This window comes from Anomaloglossus baeobatrachus, chromosome 4 (genome assembly GCF_048569485.1).
Source record: "Anomaloglossus baeobatrachus isolate aAnoBae1 chromosome 4, aAnoBae1.hap1, whole genome shotgun sequence".
NCBI lineage: Eukaryota > Metazoa > Chordata > Amphibia > Anura > Aromobatidae > Anomaloglossus > Anomaloglossus baeobatrachus.
The window spans coordinates 417,135,342-417,156,423 of record NC_134356.1 but is presented as its reverse complement, the minus strand read 5'-3'; the positions used below and the strand labels follow the sequence as shown (position 1 = coordinate 417,156,423).

Genomic DNA, 21,082 nt, shown 5'->3' with positions numbered 1-21,082 from the left:
ATATTCCATAGTTAAGAACTGTCAAAGAAAACCAAAAAAACACGGTAATAAGGCGCTGCTCACAAAGGAGATAGGAGATTAAGCTAGTGTAATTTATTTAAGCCACAATGCGTTTCAGGGATAAAAAATCTCCCCCTTCCTCAGGTGGCATAAAATAGAAGTATAACATAGAGACATATATATATATATATATACAATGAATAATTAAAATGATGAACAGACCCTCCCTCAGTGTTAAACCATAATTAAGACTTGATTGCGACTTCCTGTTCCTGTCCTGGCTGAGGTGGAAGCTTAGAGGAGAGCTCCTGCCACCCCTCACAGAAACCGACTAAAAACAGACCCCCCCCGGACGAGCCACCAAACAGAGAGCAGCACAGGAGGTTACCTAAAGCAGACAGCTATGGAACGGTACCTCCTGAGAAGCTCTGGGAGCGGTGAGTCAGCCTGGAGAAGCTTTGATATGGACAGAGGAGAAGATAAGATAATGGCGCCGAGCCTGATGGGGGAGGAGCCTGAACGCATGGTGAGAGACACAGAAAAGCAAACACAGAGCTGGAAGGGGAGAGATAAGGGAGATATGAGCGAGGAGACAGGAGATAAGGAAGATATGAGCGAGGAGTCACAGGAGGACACAGCAGGAGAGAGGTGGATGCAGGGGACTGATGATGGTGGATCGCAATGGGAGGATGAAGGAGATATGGAGGCAGAGGGGAGAGAAGATGCAGACAAAGCAGGGCACCTCAGAGACACAGCAGTGTTGGAGGATGAAACTGACAAACAGTACAGGGAGATTAATCCCACTCAGACTCACAGGAAGTCAAATGCAAGAATTAATAATACCCCTTCCAAAGGAAACAAAAAGCAGCTTACTACACCAACATCACAAGCCTGCAAGCTATTGGGGGATGGAGGTGGTGGCCCAGTCCAGACAAAGAGAACTAAGAAAACAGCACCACCTGCAGGCCAAGACAAGTACACACAAAAGCTTAATGTGGACTATAAAAAACTGGCTGAAGAAGTGACATCACACTTGTCAAAAGAGGTTAAAGTGGCTATTGAGGCAGCCATACAAACATCATTAGCTAATATGCAAAAACAGATAAATGCCCATGCATCTAGACTGGCAGAATCAGAGCAGAGAATATCTGACTCCGAGGAGACAATACTGGCTATGCAAGCACAAATAGCAGCTCTAGCAAAATCTAATGAATACTTGAAGGATAAAGCGGACGATTTGGAAAACAGATCGAGACGAAACAACTTACGTATAGTCGGGTTGCCAGAGTCTGTGTCGATTGGACAGTTGGATAATATATGCGAGTTGGAGCTACCGCAGGCCCTGGGCATAAAGGCGAAATTCAGAGTTGAAAGAGCCCACAGAGTGGGTCCACTGAGACACCAGGAGGCTAATAAGGGAGAGGGCCAAAACTCAAACAAGAATACCCCGATAAGAGCCAGGCAGGTGATTGTCAAGTACCTTGATTATAAGCATAAGGAGGAAATATTGAGGGCCTTTAGAGAACGAAAGCGTCCACTACAATATCAAGGCAACAGACTGCTAATTTTTGGGGATTATTCAGCGGAAGTATCCAGAAGGAGAAAAGAATTTACCAAAATTTGCTCATTTCTGTACAACAAAAAAGTAAAGTGCCAGCTATTATACCCTGCTACACTGAAAGTTAGAAACCCCAATGGCTCGTTTGTATACTACAAGGACTACAAAGAAGCAGAAAACATTCTCATGGCAGAGCTCAACAAGACTAGGTCAGAAAGGCAAGAAAAAGGAGCTAGTGGAGAAGGGAATAATAGAAGAGGATCCCCCACAAGCTCAGGAAGAGATGTGGGACGTCTTGGGGGACAAAAGCAAGTCGAGACCAGGGAGGAAAGGAGGCCAAGCCCGGGTCGACAGCATAATTCTCGCCTGGAACACAGGAACCAACCCTTGGAGAGAAACCATGATACCTGAACTGGAACTCGCTCATTGTTTTTCCTTTTTTTGCCTGTTTTTTTTTTTTTTTTTTTTTTCTCTTCCCAAACAGGGAGAGGCGTTGAGGAGGATGCATTACGGAGAGAGGGTTGGGGAGGTGAGAGGAGGAGGGGGAAGGGAAAAAAGAGAGGAAAACATCCCAAAGTCTGGGTCCTCTTCCCCCCCCCCTCTCTTTTTTTTTTTTTTTTTTTTTTTTTTTTTTTTTTGTTCTTCTCCTTTCTTTCTCCATCTTCTCTCCCCTTGGTCTTTTTTTTCTTTTTTTCTTTTTCTCCTTTGTCCAGGAACATCATCCAAATTCAAATGAAGTGGGCCTGTTCTGGGCGGACTGATGGCTACCTGGAGTCAGAGATAAGTAGGACTGGAGAATCTTGCTGAGGTTTTGACATACTGTGCTAATTTTTGCATAATTTTCAAAGGCTTATTCAAGTTAGTCCGGGGATAGAACATATATTTTTTGGGGGGTGATTAGGGAGCTACATATTTTGGCTAGGAATAGGGGAGCTCACCAACGTGGCGGGAAGCGCCGTGGATTTCTCGGAAGGGAAATTATGTTTTACAGTTACATGCTTTTTGTTGTATTTGTTATATTTGCAAGGTGGGGAAAGGGAGTGTCGATTTTGTGGTACCAACTGTGATTCTAGTGTCGAACATCTCGTCTTCCTTGATGCAGGGGCCCATAGGGGAGGGAGTAGTAAAAGCAGAATACCCAGGTAAACATGATACAGATAACTACGTGGAATGTTAAAGGGCTGAGATCACCTAACAAACGAGCAATGATATTGAGACATCTGAAAAGACTAAAGACAGACATTGCCTTATTACAGGAAACCCACTTGGGGGGGGAGGACTTTTTCCGCATGAAGAAACATTGGGTGGGCACCGTTTACGGGGCAGCGGCACAAGGTAGAAAAGCGGGCACTATGATTCTAATAAATAAACAATTCAGTCATGAGGTAGTGGCACATGAGGCAGACGACCATGGAAGGTGGCAGCACTTAACAATCGTTAGTCCAGCGGGTAAACTCAGTATTTATAATGTCTATGGCCCAAATTCACAACAAATCACATTTCATGATGACATAAAGGCCACCATATTAGCAGATGGGGAGGCTAACATTATAGTGGGAGGCGATTTTAACACTGTCCCAGACTCAGCTGAAGATAGGAGGAGGGGCGAGGAGGGGACAGCTAATGTGGGCAGGAGTTTAGACAATAGGGATGTAACATTAGAAGACGTAGGACTGAAAGACATCTGGAGACTAACTCACCCACATGACAGAGAGTATACACACTTCTCTCACCCTCATGATAGCTGGTCACGTATTGATCAGTTCTGGATCTCGCAAGACTTACTGAGTGGAACGCAAGATTGTGTGATAGAGAATATGGTGATCTCTGATCATAGTCCGGTGAGATTGGGCATTAGAGAGAAATTCAGGAGAGGTACAGATATCATATGGAGATTCCCATCGTTCCTTCTCAGGCAAGATAATTTCCATAAGGTGCTACAGGAGTGGTGGGGAGAATTCGCAGAGGACAATAAGGAACATAGAGAGTCCCCAGTGATATTTTGGGAAACGGCAAAAGCGGTCCTAAGGGGCCGTCTGGTGGGGTACGCAGCCATGATCAAACGGAAAACCAATGAGAATTATAATTTCCATAGTGAAGCAGTACGGGTAGCATATACAAATTATGTGACAAATAGATCTCCCATGACAAAAGGCAGATGGTTGGAGGCAAAAGAGGGATTTGACGAATGGGCCAAAAAAAAGGAACAACTATTCTAGTCGCACAAGGAGGTTGACTTACATAGGTTTGGCAACAAGGCGGGAAGGATGTTGGCCAATCTGGCAAGGGGCAGCAGAAAGATGACAGTGATCTCTAAACTGAAAACAAAGGGGGGAGAGGTGACTACGGATCCTAAGGACATTAATAAACTGTTGGGAGATTACTATAGAAAACTATATGGGTCAGGGAATAACGACATGACTGATGAGGCAGAGTGGCTAAGACAAGCCCAAATGCCTAGCTTGACGGAGGAAGATTTGAGTGCCTTAAACGCAGATATCACAGTAGAGGAGGTGACGAGAACAATTGGGGAGCTTAACACCAACAAGGCACCGGGACCTGACGGTTTCAATAGTGAATTCTATAAGGCTCTGAAGGATCTGATCTCGCCGGATCTAACCTCAGTCTTTAATGCTTTCCTGGGAGGGGCGGAAATACCCAAAAATTCCAACATAGCATATATTAAATTACTCCCCAAGGGAACCAAGGACCTGGATGATCCCTCTAGTTATAGACCTATATCGCTCATAAATCAGGATTTAAAAATTATGTCCAAGATCATGGCTAATAGACTGGCCGAGATCTTACCTAGGATCATTACGAATCACCAGGTGGGGTTTATTAAGGGGAGAAATGCCGTTACCAATATCCGAAAGACAATTCTAGTGGTAGACGCGGTTAGACTGGGTCTCACTGAGGGAGGGGCTAGACCTGCCCTAGTTACACTTGACGCAGAAAAAGCGTTTGATAATGTAAATTGGGGGTGGTTAGACAGGGTAATGGAGGCCATAGGGATTGTAGGCAAGATGAGACTTTACATTAGAAACCTTTATGCCAACTCGGGAGCTAGGGTTCACACTCCGGGCTTTCTATCAGACGTGTTCCCTTTGATGAAGGGAACAAGACAGGGCTGCCCATTATCTCCTCTTTTATTCAACCTGGCAATCGAGCCGTTGTCAAGAATACTACAGGGACAAAATAGCTTTAAAGGAATCAAGATAAGGGGTTCAGAAGTAAAGACAGCGCTTTTTGCTGATGACATCATACTTTATATGGGGGACCCCGGTGCGGATTTGCCACAGACTCTTGCCTTGATTGAAAAATTTGGCTCATTCTCCGGTTTCAAACTGAACAAAAAAAAATGCGAGATCATGTTCCTAAAGGGGCATCATGGGACAATGGGGGGACAAATAAGGGATGGCTGTCTATGTGGAATTCCTATAGCACAATCTTCAATTAAATACCTGGGAGTGCATATAGGAAGATCGGTGGAAACAATCTATAACTTGAATTATGGACCGCTAATCAGGAAAATTACAGTTCAATTAAAGGGATGGAAAGGTCTGCCACTTCCATTACTGGCAAGATGCCACCTGATAAAAATGATGAGCTTTCCTAGGCTGCTGTATCCCTTCCAGACAATCCCGCTATTGCTAAAACTAAAGGATGTGAATAAGCTCAACTCCGCGTATACAGAATTTCTGTGGAGGGGAAGGAAACCCAGAATAAAGCTGCGTACGCTGATGAAGTCAGCAGAGGAGGGAGGTCTAAACTTTCCAGATGTCCAAGGGTATAATCTTGTATGTATCATGAGGCATGTAATTGATTGGGTGAGAGGAACGAGTAGGCACTCAGATCATGCGATGGAAACTAAATATGCGTCACCGTGGGATCTGACGTCCATTCTACACTCCCCACTATCCAGGGTTGAAGGGCACATAAGGAACTCAATTATATTCCGAGACACCATGCTAACATGGAAGTCGGTAAGGAAAAAACTGGGGCTCTCATGGAAAGTGTCCAAGTACTTGAACCCCTGGGCATTCCCAAATTTTCCCCTGGGACGAGAAAACAAGCTATTTACTAGATGGAAAGAGAGGGGAGTCAGGAGAATGATAGATGTTATGAATGTGGAGGACAGGAGGTGGATGACAGGTCGGGAAGTGTTGGATAAGTACAACCTTAATAGCTCACATGTCATCCAGTATGAACAATTGAAACATGGAATAATAGGAGACCTGGGTGTGGTTGGAAGAGAGCTGAACAGAAGTTCGATTGATGAGTTACTGGAATGTGATGTAACAAGTATAAATGTCTCTAAAATTTATCGATCGCTAAGGGGGGTGCTTATCTCACGGGAGGATAGTCGGACTTTAAAAGCGTGGGGGAAACAATTGGGAAGGGAAGAAGTGGTGGATGATATACTGAGAGGATGGGTACAAGTGCGGAAACATATTACCAATGAGAGATGGAGAGACACTCAATTCAGAATTCTACATAGGGCCATTATAGGTTTCAACATACCAGGTAGGGATAGGTGGTGTCCTAAGTGTCAAAAAGAAAAAACGGATATGCTACATGGGCTATGGGAATGTGAGACAATCGCTAGGTTCTGGAACCAAGTCAGACTATTTGCCCAGTCAACATGGGGAATTTTCAGCAAACTAGACTTAATGGTGTGGATTTTCCACTCCTTTGAGGGAGGAGTAGGAGGAGGACCGAACACGCCGGAAAAGAGGAAATACGCAATAATGCATGACATAGCCATGATAGCTAAGCGTTGCATCTTAAAACACTGGATTCAAAGGGAGGGCCCATCCATAAAGGAGGTTGTGGGCGAACTACACAACCTTCTGAGGTGGGAAAAACTAGAAGCGGAGAGGGATAAAGATGGGTTGACAGCCAAGTTTTTTGTGAGATGGAGACATTTTATTGAAAGCCAATTCACACAGGGAGAAATAATTAACCTGATGGCACCTTTTGTTCACTCAGAGTGGTATATCCTGAGCGATATTCAGGACAGCCTGGGTAAACTGAGAATCACCTAGGAGGGGGCTCTGGCGGGAGGGGGAGACGAGACGGTTGGGAATACCAAGACACGCTAGCAAAATTGAAATCATTCAGGGACGACACAGAGATTTAACGAATTGTATTGCATATGTTATATTATATTTCATTACCTATGTTTTGGTTTAATGTTACTGTATACTATCTTAAATCGAACAGCAACATGGAACTCCAAATTGGGGTATCACCCACCTCTATGTCACATTTTGTCAGACGAATGTTCTTCTTTTGCAATGATACTTGTCATGTTTTTACAAATTTGAAAAATCAATAAAAAACGTTTTGGAAAAGACTTGATTGCCCTACACATAGTTAACCCTCAGATATCCATAAACCAATAGGGGGTTTAAGGGTTTGGTAGTTATAGGATGGATCACTACGATCAACAATTAAATTGATTCAGTTATAACGATTATAGGGATCGATAACACAAAAATTAATATTAATATTTCCTAAAGTTATATCCTAAAAATATATCCTACATTCTAAAATTAGAGCAGAGATATAGCAAAAAATATAGAATATTAAACCAGGTTCACATAAGGGGAGCATATATATAAAATAGAGATGAATTAATTCTAGAAAACCTTTTTTACATATGAATAAACTTTCAATTATATGTATACCTATATATATAAATGAAGGTAAAAATTACGTATAAAATATACATATGAAAGACATAAAAAATACATATAAAATAGTGATACAAATTGAAATAAATTTTGATTAAACCCTTGGTTAGTAGAATCTGCAAAGGATCTCAATTCTGCAGTAAACCTATTCAATAATGTGACTAATTCCATAAGCCTTGGTTGGCAGTGAAACTACAAAGGATCTCAATTCTGCAGTAAACCTGATAAATAAAGAGACTGATTCCAAAAGCCAGTTAACAATGGGTGTTTATTATATGTCCATAAGAAAAATACATGGGTACCTTATCTGAATTTTTTATTTATTTATTATTTCCTATTAATTTCATTATTTAAATTTTTTATATTTTTATTTCATTTAGCTTGTTGTTTTGATTAATAATAGATTCTTCCACACATATCTTCCCAGTCAGCTAACCAATAAATCATTTAATCCGCTCTGTCATGATGTTTAGACCCTCAGGATGGAGCGTGGCCAATTTAAAAATCCAGAAGGATTCACGTTCCACCAGTTTCCAATACCGTTCCCTAACAGCTATCGCTATTTGTTCAATAATAGTTGTTTTTAAAAGTTTCTTTATCTTTATTGTGTTCTAACAAAAAATGTTTGGATAAACTATGGGTTATAGTACCATGTCTAATGTTAAACCGATGGCCATTCAATCTATTGGGAAGCATTTGCGTGCTACGGCCCACATACTGTAGGCCACATGGACATTCTAAGAGATAAATTACAAAATTTGAATGACAGTTCAGGTATTGTTGGATTACATATTCCTCACCCGTAATATTGGATTTAAATGATCGTTTGCCTTGTGTCAGAGATTTACAACACAAGCATCTCAATCGTCCACAGCCAAAGTTGCCAACTGGTAGCATCTGCCCCATTGAAGTCTCATCTAAGGGAAATAAACCAGGTGAACTGAAACCAGTTGGCAACTTTGGCTGTAGACAATTGAGATGCTTGTGTTGTAAATCTCTGACACAAGGCAAACGATCATTTAAATACAATATTACGGGTGAGGAATATGTAATCTAACGATACCTGAACTGTCATTCAAATTTTGTAATTTATCTCTTAGAATGTCCATGCGGCCTACAGTATGTGGGCCGTACCACGTAAATGCTTCACAATAGATTGAATGGCCATCGGTTTAACATTAGACATGGTACTATAACCCATAGTTCATCCAAACATTTTTTTTTTTTTAGAACACAATAAAGATAAAGAAACTTTTAAAACAACTATTATTGAACAAAAAGCGATAGATGTTCGGGAACGGTATTGGAAACTGGTGGAACGTGAATCCTTCTGGATTTTTAAATTGGCCACGCTCCATGCTGAGGGTCTAAACATCATGACAGAGCGGATTAAAGGATTTATTGGTTGGCTGACCGGGAAGATATGTGTGGAAGAATCTATTATTAATCAAAACAACAAGCTAACTGAAATAAAAATATAAAAAAACAAAATAAAAATAATTAAATAATGAGATTAATAGGAAATAATAAATAAATAAAAAAGTCAGATAAGGTGCACATAGTATTTTTCTTACGGACATATAATAAGCACCCATTGTTAACTGGCTTTTGGAATCAGTCTCTTTATTGATCAGGTTTACTGCAGAATTGAGATCCTTTGTAGTTTCAGTGCCAACCAAGGCTTTTGGAATTAGTCACATTATTGAATAGGTTTACTTGTAGAATGGAGATCCTTTGCAGATTCTACCAACCAAGGGTTTAATCAAAATTTATTTAAATTATTTGTATCACAATTTTATATGTATTTTATATGTATTTTTTATATGTGTCTTTCATATGTATTTTTTATATGTAATTTTTACCTTCATTTATATATATATATATATATATATATATATATATATACATATAATTTAAAGTTTATTCATATGTAAAAAAAAAAGTTTTCTAGGATTAATTCATATCTCATATATATATATATATATGCTCCCCTTATGTGAACCTGGTTTAATATTCTATATTAGTAGGATATTGTAGGATATATTTTTAGGATATAACTTTAGGAAATATTAATATTAATTTTTGTGTTATAATCGATCCCTATAATCGTTATAACTGAATCAATCTAATTGTTGATCGTAGTGATCCATCCTATAACTGCCCAACCCTTATACCCTCTATTGGTTTATGGATATCTGAGGGCTAACTATGTGCAGGGCAATCAAGTCTTAATTAAGGTTTAACACTGAGGGAGGGTCTGTTCATCATTTTAATTATTCATTGTATATATATGTATGTCTCTGTTATACTTCTATTTTATGCTACCTGAGGAAGGGGGAGATTTTTTATCCCTCAAAACGCATTGTGGCTTAAATAAATGACACTAGCTTAATCTCATATCTCCTTTGTGAGCAGCGCCCTTATTACCGTGTTTTCTTGGTTTTCTTTGATAATTTGCTTCTCCTTCAGGAGTTCACGGGGTGCCGCAGCTCCAGCAGTAGGAGTTTCAGCTTCACTGACGTGTAAGGCTGGTTTCACACTACGTTTATTTAACATCCGTCCATAACGTTTTTTTAGCGGAAAAACGGATCCAGTGCAAATGCGTTTTCACTTCAATGCATTTGCAATGGACTCGCGTTAACATGCGTTCACCTGCGTTTGCGTGCGTTATAGTGAGGATCCAGCGACTTTCAGTTTTTTAACATCTTTCAAAAACGCTACTTGTAGCGTTTTTGAGCTGCGTCCAAATACTGCAAATTGCTGGATCCTGACTAAACAGCACGCAAACGCAGGTGAACGCTGGCATGCTGATAGGCAGGATCCTGCTTGCTCTACTGAGCATGCCCAGAACCAGTCTCGCGTGATCTGTCTCTCTCTCCTCCTCCCTCCCTCACCCTCTCTCTCTCTATCTCTGTCTTTCCCCCTTCCTCTCCTGCCTCTCTCTCCCACCTGAGAGCTGCGGACACTCGTAACCAAGGTAAATATCGGGTAACCACTTCTCTTAGTTACCCGATGTTTACGTTGGTAACGTGTGCAGGCAGCCCGGCTCCTAGCAGCTGCAGACACTCGTAACCAAGATAAATATCGGGTATCCAAGCCCGATGTTTACCTTGGTTACCAGCGTCTGCAGCTGTCAGAAGCCGGCTCCCAGTCTAGTTCCCCTCACTCCCGATCACATGACTCCAATGCCCGCCCCTAAACATCCAGTGACAGGATCCTGCAAAATAACAGATGCGTTTGCATGCGTTTTTTGCTGTAAAAGCAGGATCCGCTTTTGCAACAAAAAAACGTTCCTGACGCATGTTAAATAAACGTAGTGTGAAACCAGCCTAATACTAGATTGGCCTGACACCAAAACCAGTGGGAACGGGGTTCCTCCTACCTAATCCAGGAACACGGTGAGACGCCGACCTGAGAACAGGAGGGTTGCACGAGCTCCAAGCAGCGGCAGGATCAGAAGCTGCTGCCGGATCATCTCCATAGGATCCGTGACTGCAACCAACGGGGTAACCCAGATCCCCCTGTCAGCGCTATTTGACAGTGTTGTACCTGCAGTACAACACTCTTAGGTGAGTGTAACTGATTATACTTTTCGTAAAAAATTAACATTTGCACACAGGAGTGCCCTCCTCTCTTTTTTTTTTTTCTTTTATAGTTAAGAACCGAGTTGCCAAATTTAAAACTGGCCACTTCAGCACCAATGATGAGGAACATCCTGGACGACAGAGTGTGGTGGTTGTTCCGGAGATTATTGATGCTGTGCACAACCTTATACTAGAGAATCAACGAATTTCGGCTAAAGCAATAGCGGACATCATGGGGATTTCCAATGAACATGTTTATGTCATTATCCATGAACATTTTGACATGAGGAAGCTAACTGCAAATTGTGTCCCCAAATGTTTGACAACAGATCTGAGAAACATGTGAGGGAAAACTTCTTGGTCCATTTGTCAGCGTTTCCGGACTGATGATAACTTCCTGCATCGACTGGTCACTATGGATGAGACCTGGATTTATATGTATGACCCTGAAAACAAGGAGCAGTCAAAAGAGTGGAGGCACAGTGGTTCTCCTCATCCAAAGAAGTTCAGGGTGCAAAAATCAGCCACGAAGGTGATGGCGTCTGTGTTCTGGCATAAGGAGGGTGAGCTGCTAGTGGGCTACCTTCAAAAGGATTCCACCATCAATGCAAGGTATTACATTGAACTTTTGGACCAATTGAAGGAATCTTGTTCCTGCAAGACAACACAACACCTCCGCTCACACTGCACAAGCGACCACGGCAAAACTGGCAGAGCTGGGTTTCCAGCTTGTTGACCACCCATCTTATTCACCAGATCTAGCTCCCTCCGACTATCATCTGTTTCCAAACTTGAAGAAACACCTTAACACTAGAAGTCCCAGAAATTTTGAGCTCCCCCCTGAAGTCCCGAAAGAGGGTCAAATGACCCTTAGTCAATTATATTATCAAATACAGTAAACTGAATAGAACTAACTAGAAACTAAATGGCTAAACTCAATGGAAAACAACAACCTCCTGTGGTGCGACAGTAATGGTCTTAATTACAGAACAAAAGACGGTGATTATAGGATGTTAGCTAAAATCCTTCAGGTCATTCGACCCGTCTCTGGGTTCCAAAGGTAGAAATGTTAATGACTCCTCTCTGGGACTTCTAGTGTTAAGGGTACCAAATTTCACACCATTTCTGATGCAATGGCTGCTACGGATACCTGGTTCGAGGCACAACTGAAATCCTTCTATTTGCTAGGCTTACAGTACTTGGAATATTGATGTATGTGGAATAAATGTAAAGTTTCATTATCCTATCTTGTTTCTTTCTGGGTAAAGCCAAAGACTTATCAGCAGCCCCTCGTATTTACAAGTTGTGATGTTTGCCAAAGGGGGTGCTAATAATGGGTACTAACCATGCAGGGTGCCAAACTTTTGCATTGACGCACTTTTTATTTTTTTGCAAAGGAAGTGTGTGATCTCTAATTTTATATACCTTTTAGGGATGATTTCATCTTTAACTTGCTTACCTGTTCACAATAACAGTAATATGTAATATTAATTTTTGTATATACTTTGAAATTTTGCTTCCACCAAGTGGCCATTATGTGGTACTGCAATTCATACTATGTGTGTTTGCTTTAGCTGCTTTAGATGTAACTTGTATTTTTATTATATAATCACATTTTATGATTAAAAGCTCCGTTGCATATATAATTTCTTACTGTAGGGAATGATATCTGACTAGTTGTTTCTTTGTACTTGGTATATTGATTAACAAATTTAGACCACTAAAGGGGTTTTCTCATGGATAAAGTTAATTTCAAAGTTGATTTTAATCAATAGATCTTAGAATAATAGTAATAATTTCCACAATTGGATATGTTCCTGTGCTGAGATAATCCTATATATGTGTCCCTGCTATGTACTGTGTAATGGATGTGTCTGACCGTACAGGAACATGGTCTGATCATACCACATCTCCTGAGCAGTGGAGGAAGGAAAAAAGTATACAGACATTACAGCATGGTATCGTAACTGATTCTGTTTTTGAGGTAAAGCATTTCCCTGCCTGTTTTTTAAAAATATTTTACCTGATAGGATAATTTGCGATCCGGTGCTGTAATGTCTGTATACTTTATTACATCCTCCTCTGCCCAGGAGATGTGGTATGATCAGACTTGTACAGTCAGACACTGCCATTACACAGCACATAGTAGGGACACGGGAAGCAAGATTTGTGACAATAGCTCCGTACTTTTTAATCTCAGAAATTAAAGCTAATGTAAAAGATCTTAGTACAATTTGTAAAAGTAATTCACTGCATGTGTTCAATAGATGTTAAGAATTTGCAGATTTGCTTTTTTTTATCACTAGGACACAAAACTACTCTCTGTTTAACATAGAAGTTATTTATTGTAGGATTGTGCTGGTCATGAGAACATTAACACTGTATTCTGTTTGTGTTTCCATCATGCAGGAATCTGGAGACAATAATCAGTTTTGCTGGAGAAATTTATTTTCCTGCATCAATTTGCTGAGGGTTCTGAATAAGCTGACTAAATGGAAGCATTCCCGTACCATGGTGAGTGTGCCACAGACCCACAGGGTCCACATGACCACTAGTGTGTAAGCTGTGACTGCAGTATATACACACCAAATAGATCTGAAACTGCAATCATTATTGGAAAATTCTCCATGCTTTTGTGTGGACCACACTGTCTGAGGAAACCATCAGACATGTGAAATGCCCCACTGACAATCATAAGTATATGGGTGCTATCCAAAGAAAAACCGCGGATTGCACTCCTACAAGAAAAACTGACTTGTGAAGGAGCACTTGGCTTTTTTTTAATTAGGGCAGGATCCTACCTTCTCTTTAAATTTAAAGGAAAGGCCTTAACCTAGGAGTCTGATACAGTTCGGATGCATCAAAGAAAGATACGTTTTGGTTAGTGGGCACACACGGTTTGGCCAATTTGTGCTCAAAATACTTCAATTTTATCAGTATAGTTTATGTAGCAGTAATACAGTTTCCAATTTTATATAATCAGTTATTGCTCATTTATTGGCATACACCGTGTGCTGCTGCACTCTTGGACACAGATTACATAAAGCCCCTTTTAATTATAGCACTGGTGCCCCATCAGCTGAGAACAGACGATACAACTTAACTGCCTGTATATAGTATATTCCACACTCATAGCAGACATTGCAGTTCACCTATGCCATAGCCTCAGTTCTTAGTTGATAGTCTAATGGAGGCTTAACATCTGCCCATCCTTCTGGTAAGGACAGGGTCAGTGCCCAGCCTAATATTATAGGGGCACGGGACAGATGATTGTTAATGATCTGGCCACTAGCACCAGAAATATCTGGCAGTGGCTATGTCATAGAGATTACAGGAGCGCTTGGCAGAGCATGTGCCCCTGTGTATAGGACAGTCGGGTAAGATAGCTGCCAGCCTAAAAATCATTTGGCCAACAACAATCTAAGGTGTATAGGGGGCTTTAGATTGCAGAGAGTCCTTTTAACTACATTTTAAGCTATTTTAATGAGATCTTGATATTGTGTGTTTAGGACACAGATGTAGGAAGATCTCTTAAACAGTGGAAATAATAGTTTCATGGTAATTAAATATAAACTTTAGTTGTGGTTTTATGCTTTTACCACTTGTCTTCTGTTGTCAGATGTTGGTGGTGTTTAAATCTGCCCCTATTCTAAAGCGTGCACTGAAGGTTAAGCAGGCAATGATGCAGTTATATGTGCTAAAGCTTCTGAAGATCCAGACCAAATACCTCGGAAGACAGTGGAGAAAAAGCAACATGAAAACCATGTCTGCCATCTATCAAATGGTGCGCCACAGGATGAATGATGACTGGGCCTATGGCAATGGTAGGTAGTTAGCGGCAGCAGAACAATTCTGCTGAGCGTTCATTTTATTCCTATCAGAATTTTGATTTCTCTAGGTATGGCGCGCATGACTAGCGTCCTTTTCTTTATTTAGTACTGTAACACTGAACAATCTCTGGATTTTTAAAATACGTTTTCCCAGTTTGTTGGGGTCAACAATAGAAATGGTAAAATGCCCCCAGTTACATTTGTACTTTGGCTTGTTTGGGGGTTAGTGATAGTATTCCTGTTATACTCTGGTGATTTAGTGGTTAATGCTCCAATACTTCCGATGCTCTAGGGAGAAGAATAATGTATTGATATACATTATATGGAGGTCATGGGGTAAATATGGAGATTTAGTGGCTAACAATAATTATATTAGTATATTGTTTGGATGGTACAGATTATTTAAGTTTATGCAATATATTGGTCCAGAATTCTTATAATGGTCCTTGCTTTGTTTTTATTTATTGAATTCCCAGTCCCCTGGCCCCATTTACACATTTATTGTATAGTGATATGTGATAAGTTTGCTTTCTTCTAGTGTAGCGCCCCTGAATACATCAGGGTGTTACAGGGAACTGCATCCTATTCACTCAGGATGCAGGACCTACCCCCTGGTTCCAAGTTCCCAGAAACCGGTGTCACCTCCATCAGCACCACAAATCCCAATCAACACCTCACATCATGAGACACACCAGTGAGTTAGGTGGGTGGCTCTTTTCCATCTAGACTAAGGGTCAGGCAAACTGGTTTGAGGGACAGTCTAGAGAGTAAAGTGAGAGCGCTCAAGGAGAGAGGCTCTGGGGAGTGTTAGCTCCCGGGGAGCTAGAACGACTGTGGTTGGGTCGCAGACAGTAGTCCGGGACCAGAGGAGTGGGAGACCGGTGGCAGTGACATTGGAAAAGGGTGTGACGGACATAGTGTAGGAGGACTGTCGGCACCAGAAAGCCCAAAAGAACTGACCGGTACTGAGCACGACTGGGTACAGGAGCCTAGGTCAGGAGCCAATTCAATGTCCTGGTAATTAACCTGCAGAGGAAGGGGACCTTCAGGGACCTTCCCAGAGAGCTCAGAGACTGAGGGCATCAGCACATTGCGGGGGACAGGGTTTTCCAGAGAAAGCAACCCATTGAAGTCCTAAGTGCCAGCCCTTGGGAGCACATCTTCACTTAAAAATTGAAGAGCAGGACCTCCATAGTTTCAGGCTAGAGAGACCCACACGGACACACAACTGTGCACGGAGGCGGGCTCCGGATTACTATGTGACATCGGTGAGAGCGAGTACTTGGACGTGCTTCCCGCAGCAGCAGCGGCACACAGAGAATTTTGTTTAATTGCAGCTTGTGTGTCTCCTTTATAATCCTCATCCAGCACCACAACTACCCACAGTGATAACCCTGGTCCCCTGCACCCTGCTCTCCCAAATAATCACCAACACTACCTGTGGAGGGACTAATATCAGGCTGTTTAACTTCATCTGCCCCGGTACTCCTTATAGCAGCGGCGGTTCTCCCATTACCGCAACCCACAGGTGGCGTCACGAACTTATCCCCTGTAAATACACCCTTTCACTTGATCAAAGTGTCCGCCAACCGGGGTCCGAGGCCCTCGAGCCACCACAATCCCGGATCCGAGCAGCCCGACCAACACCAGGGCGGTACACTAGCAGTTGGTAGAGAAAAATCACTGCATTGGGATTTATTTGAATTTTGGAGCCAGATTTTAGCTGCAATAGACTTCGGATGCCATGTTGCTTTGGAAGAGAATCAGAGGCACCAAAACAGTATAATGCTTCTACTCTCCAGGCCCATACACAAGTAACGGCAGTAATGCACTGATGGCGGCCCTGGATTATACAGCCATTTTGACATGAATCTTCAAATAAAACTCTGCATCCTGATTAGATGTAAGAGATCAATTTAGTAATATTTGCAGTTTGATTTGTGAAATCTGGTGACCGATCCAGCGATCGATGTAACATTTTGCTCTCTGCTATAGAGTTCTTAAATTGCCTTCCAGTATTAATATGTGGTCTCTGTAGAAGCAAACGCTCAAGTAACGTTTTCCCCAAATCAGGATGACTTTGTGCTGATTCCCATTACCTTCTGCAGAAATTGAGCAAACTCATCCTTCATGGAAATACCAATAAGCCATCGGAGAATAGCTGGCTGTGGGATAGAGTAAAAGCTTGTACTATGTAGAGCTATCTGTTAGTGCTTGCTCACACAAGCGTATAAATCGGAAAAATGCAATTCGATAAAGGGATTGCACTCAGACCAATGTTATTTAATGATTCAAAGGAGATTTGCTTTTTTTTTCTCAGCTGTATTCAGTATGAGAAAAATAAATAATTGCAGTATGCAGTGATTTGACCCCGAAATCTGTACAGTGCGGGAAAAAAAAAATCGGATGGCAAATGGACCATCAGTATGGCATACAAATTTGACAGATACATTACAATTCTGTAAGATGGGAAACTGTAAATAATTATCCTGTAAAAAAAAAAAATCAAAAAACATTGCATACAGACAGAACATGGATGACATGGGGAAACATTGTTCAGTTTTCTGGATGAGAATGGAACAAATATATATATTTTTTTACTTTTATACGCTCTTGTGACCCCAGCCTTGCAGTGAACAGTTCAAGTGGCACTAAGGACCAGGGGGCACTCATTGCGAGTGGAAGAAAGGCGATTCCGGCACCGAAATAGGAAAAGGGTTCTTTACAGTTAGAGTAGTCAGACTGTGGAATGCCCTACCACAAGAGGTAGTAATGGCAGAAACTATAACAACTTTTAGAAAAGGGCTGGATGATTTCCTCAGTACACACAACATTTTCAGTTACAAATGATTTAGTGACAAAATGTATAATTTTTGGAGGAAGGTTGAACTAGATGGACCTAGGTCTTTTTTCAACTTATGTACCTATGTAAGTGAGACACAGGGGTAAAGATCAGGACGTCCCAGGGTGCCAATACATAATCGAGCTGATTACAGAGCCTACCACCTGGGTGAAGCAGTGGAGTTAAGTGGGCACAAAGTAATAAACATAAGACGACAATGTCACTTTACACACATACAAGTCACTTGGTAATAGTCTAATTACAGAACCTCTTGGTAATGTTCTGTTCCTATTTCTTCCATTAGATATAGATGCCAGACCTTGGGACTTCCAGGCTGAAGAGTGCACCTTGCGAGGAAACATCGAGAGTTTCAACAGTCGGAGATATGAGAAGAATCCAAACTGGGAGTTTGCCCCAGTAGATAACTGTTTGCAGAGTGTTGTGGGACAAAATCTTGAACTCCCTGAAGATTTCCATTATACTTATGAGCTCTGGCTGGAAAGGGAGGTGTTCTCCAATCCAATTCAGTGGGAAGACCTTCTACAATTCTCCTGACTGATGAATGTACCAGCCGATGTCCATCCCTTTCTTGATCCACTGTCTTAGATCACTTGTCAAAAAGGCACATTAAGGATCAGAGGAACTATAACTTTAACCCTATCTTGTTCCCCCAATTGTGAAGGGATTTAATTAGAAGCCAAGTTGAGATGGCTTTTCCTGTAATCCTACACCTAGCTGCCTACATTGGTTTGTCTACCCATTATTCCACTCAGCAGAACGTCTCAGATTGCATTCTCTACACAGCGGGCTATCACCAATATAATCCTGACATATGTCTGATGTTTCCCAATTCAAGCAAGTTAAGTTGATTCATTCTATAGTAAAAAGTGATCTATGTGTAACAATTCCTCTGTTGTTCAAGATCTCTGTAGTCATCGTACAAGAACCATATTGGATCAGTTCCTGAGGTCAGCAATCTATTCGGGTCTTGTGATGATTACACAGGAGCACGGCCCCTCACGATATATATTGGTGTTTCTGGTACCAAGCTGAGCATTTCTTTGTATGTCATGTAGCAAATACAGAATTTCATGAACATTCATGACCATTGACTAAAAACATAAAGAACTTATCCACGAAGTACGCAAGAACATTAGCCAACCTCTATTGTACAATAAATGTGATTATTTAAACTGGAACACCCCTTCAAATACATTGCCCTCATCATCAGCAGTCCCACTCAAGCAACCCACATCTCACCATCAGATTTTACTTCCAGGGAAAGTGAAGTATAAATGAAGAAGTCATTGGCACTTATTCAATAAAATTTGTGGGACGCCGATATAGTGCACAGATGAGCTAGGTCCTCCTCTCCGGGTCATAGTGGTGAATCATGAACCATATGCCTTAATATTAAAAGGGCTAAAACATGGCCATAGCATATCTGAATAGTCTTATCACAGAGACCATGTCTGGATCATCCTTGAATCTTGTGAACCAAACTAACAGCATCAGATATGCTTATTACACTATTGGTTTGGCTCACAAAACCTGTGGTTGGACCAGCACAGAAGACTTAAAGGGGCTATCCAGGTTTGGGGCACAAGTCTTTAGTCATTCTGTGACTGTAGACTTGTGAATTCTCACATCACGTAATGTTGGAATTGTCCAGATTCTCTAGCATTGGGAGCTGGCGGGCGTGTTACTACTAGCATGTGATTTACATACTTGCTGTCTCTTTCTGACTAAACGTGCGTGATCTCACATAATAGTGAATTGAGCAACGATTGAAATGTCTAGTCGGAATATGGCTGAAGGTATGTAAACCACATGCTTGTGGTCACATGACTGCCCAGAACTGGAAAATGCCACAGCGCGCACACTGTGCACTGTGAGGATTCACAATTCTGCAGCCACGTAGTGATTGTAAACTTGCGTCCCATGCCTGGACGACACCTTTTATACGGATGAGACTGTATGGCCAATTTACAGCTCTGAAACCTTTGCATTTAGCAGACAGTCTCCTTTAAAAGGGTTGTCTATATTTGGGGACAATAGCTTTTTCTAACTAACATATTTGTGGCTAATGTTTTTCCTATTAGATTTAATTTTATAATGTAGTTTTGCTTTTTTACAGACCCTATGTTTTCCTGCTCACTCAGTTTTGATGTGATGTTTGGTCTTAAATCAGCTGAAAGGAAAAAGACAAATAGGAGTTAAAAAACGCCTGTCAGACCATCATAGTGCGCTTACTGATGGATTCTTGATTAACTCAATCTGCAGCCATTTATAGACAGGGTGGTTTGCAATGAGTGCTACAGTTTAATATGACCTGTTTAAAAAAAAATGATTTTTTTTTAGCTCCAAATTGATGTGTATAAGTGGAAAAAATATGGCTGCTTTCAGGACATTGATGCATTGCTGAAAACTGTCCGTCACAAATGATCGATAAGGCATTACTGTACTGTGACACCAGGGAAGAATCTCTGGACTGACAAGTTTCGCCTCACCAGACAGTATTTCAGTTTTGTATATACACTGTATTCACTGGATACACCAGATGGCTGCTGCTTCTCTATTTTACCTGTTAGTGAAGAGTTTTATAACAAAATGAATATTAAATTAAGTCTGTTGCTTTACATCCCCGGTGTCTGGCGCTTGGATTATAGTAATCTTTGGGAAAGAGAACATGTTTTACGAGTGGTGGAAATATAATATATATGTTTCTCACATGTACTAGAACAAAACATAATGCATGTGTAATGTAAGTTATCACTAGTGATAAGCGAGCACTACTATGCTTGGGTGATCCGAAACGCCTGATGAGCAGTTGGATGCTTGGATTGGGGCGACTTGAGTACCTGAGTATAATGCAGGAAACAAAGATGGCAGTCACTTTCTGCTCTTAACACTTCAGCAATAAGGTTACATTTATATATTCGTTTCAGTTTTTGCATCTACAGAGGGGAAAATAAGTATTTTGCCGATTTTGCAAGATTTCCCACCTACAATGAATGGAGAGATGTCATTGTTATTGTAGGTACACTTCAACTGTGACAGGCAGAATTTAAAAAAAAATCCATAAAATCACATAGTAGGATTATTAAATAATTAATTTGCATTTTATTGCATGAAATAAGAATTTGATACAATAGAAAAACAGAACTTAATATTTGGTACAGAATCCTTTGTTTGCAATTACAGAGGTCAGATGTTTCCTGTAATTCTTGATCAAGTTTGCACACATTGCAGCAGGGATTTTGGCCCACTCCTCCACACAGATCTTCCCCAGATCTTTCAGGTTTCGGGGCTGTCACTGGGCAACATTGAGTTTCAGCTCCCTCCACAGATTTTCTATTGGTTTCAAGTCTGGAGACTGGCTAGGCCACTCTAGGACCTTTAAATGCTACTTACGGAGCCACTCCCTAGCTGCCCTGGCTTTATATTTCTGGTCATAGTCATGCTGGAAGACCCAACCACAACCCCTCTTCGATGCTCTTACTGAGGGAAGGAGGTTGTTGGCCAAAATCTCGCCATACATGACCCCATCCATCCTCCCTTCAATACGG

The 21,082-nt window shown here is 41.2% G+C and overlaps 1 protein-coding gene across 1 annotated transcript in view; it reads left to right on the top strand.

Moving 5' to 3' along the window:
- The window catches only part of STRIP2 (striatin interacting protein 2), a 204,737-nt gene extending 184,602 nt beyond the window's left edge, over positions 1 to 20,135 (top strand). Inside the window, exons 19-21 of the mRNA XM_075345363.1 lie at positions 13,251 to 13,355; positions 14,461 to 14,665; positions 17,818 to 20,135. Coding sequence (XP_075201478.1) covers positions 13,251 to 13,355; positions 14,461 to 14,665; positions 17,818 to 18,068 — 561 coding nt within the window. The 3' untranslated portion in view covers positions 18,069 to 20,135. The remainder of the gene's footprint in view (positions 1 to 13,250; positions 13,356 to 14,460; positions 14,666 to 17,817) is intronic.
- Positions 20,136 to 21,082: the final 947 nt, after the last annotated feature.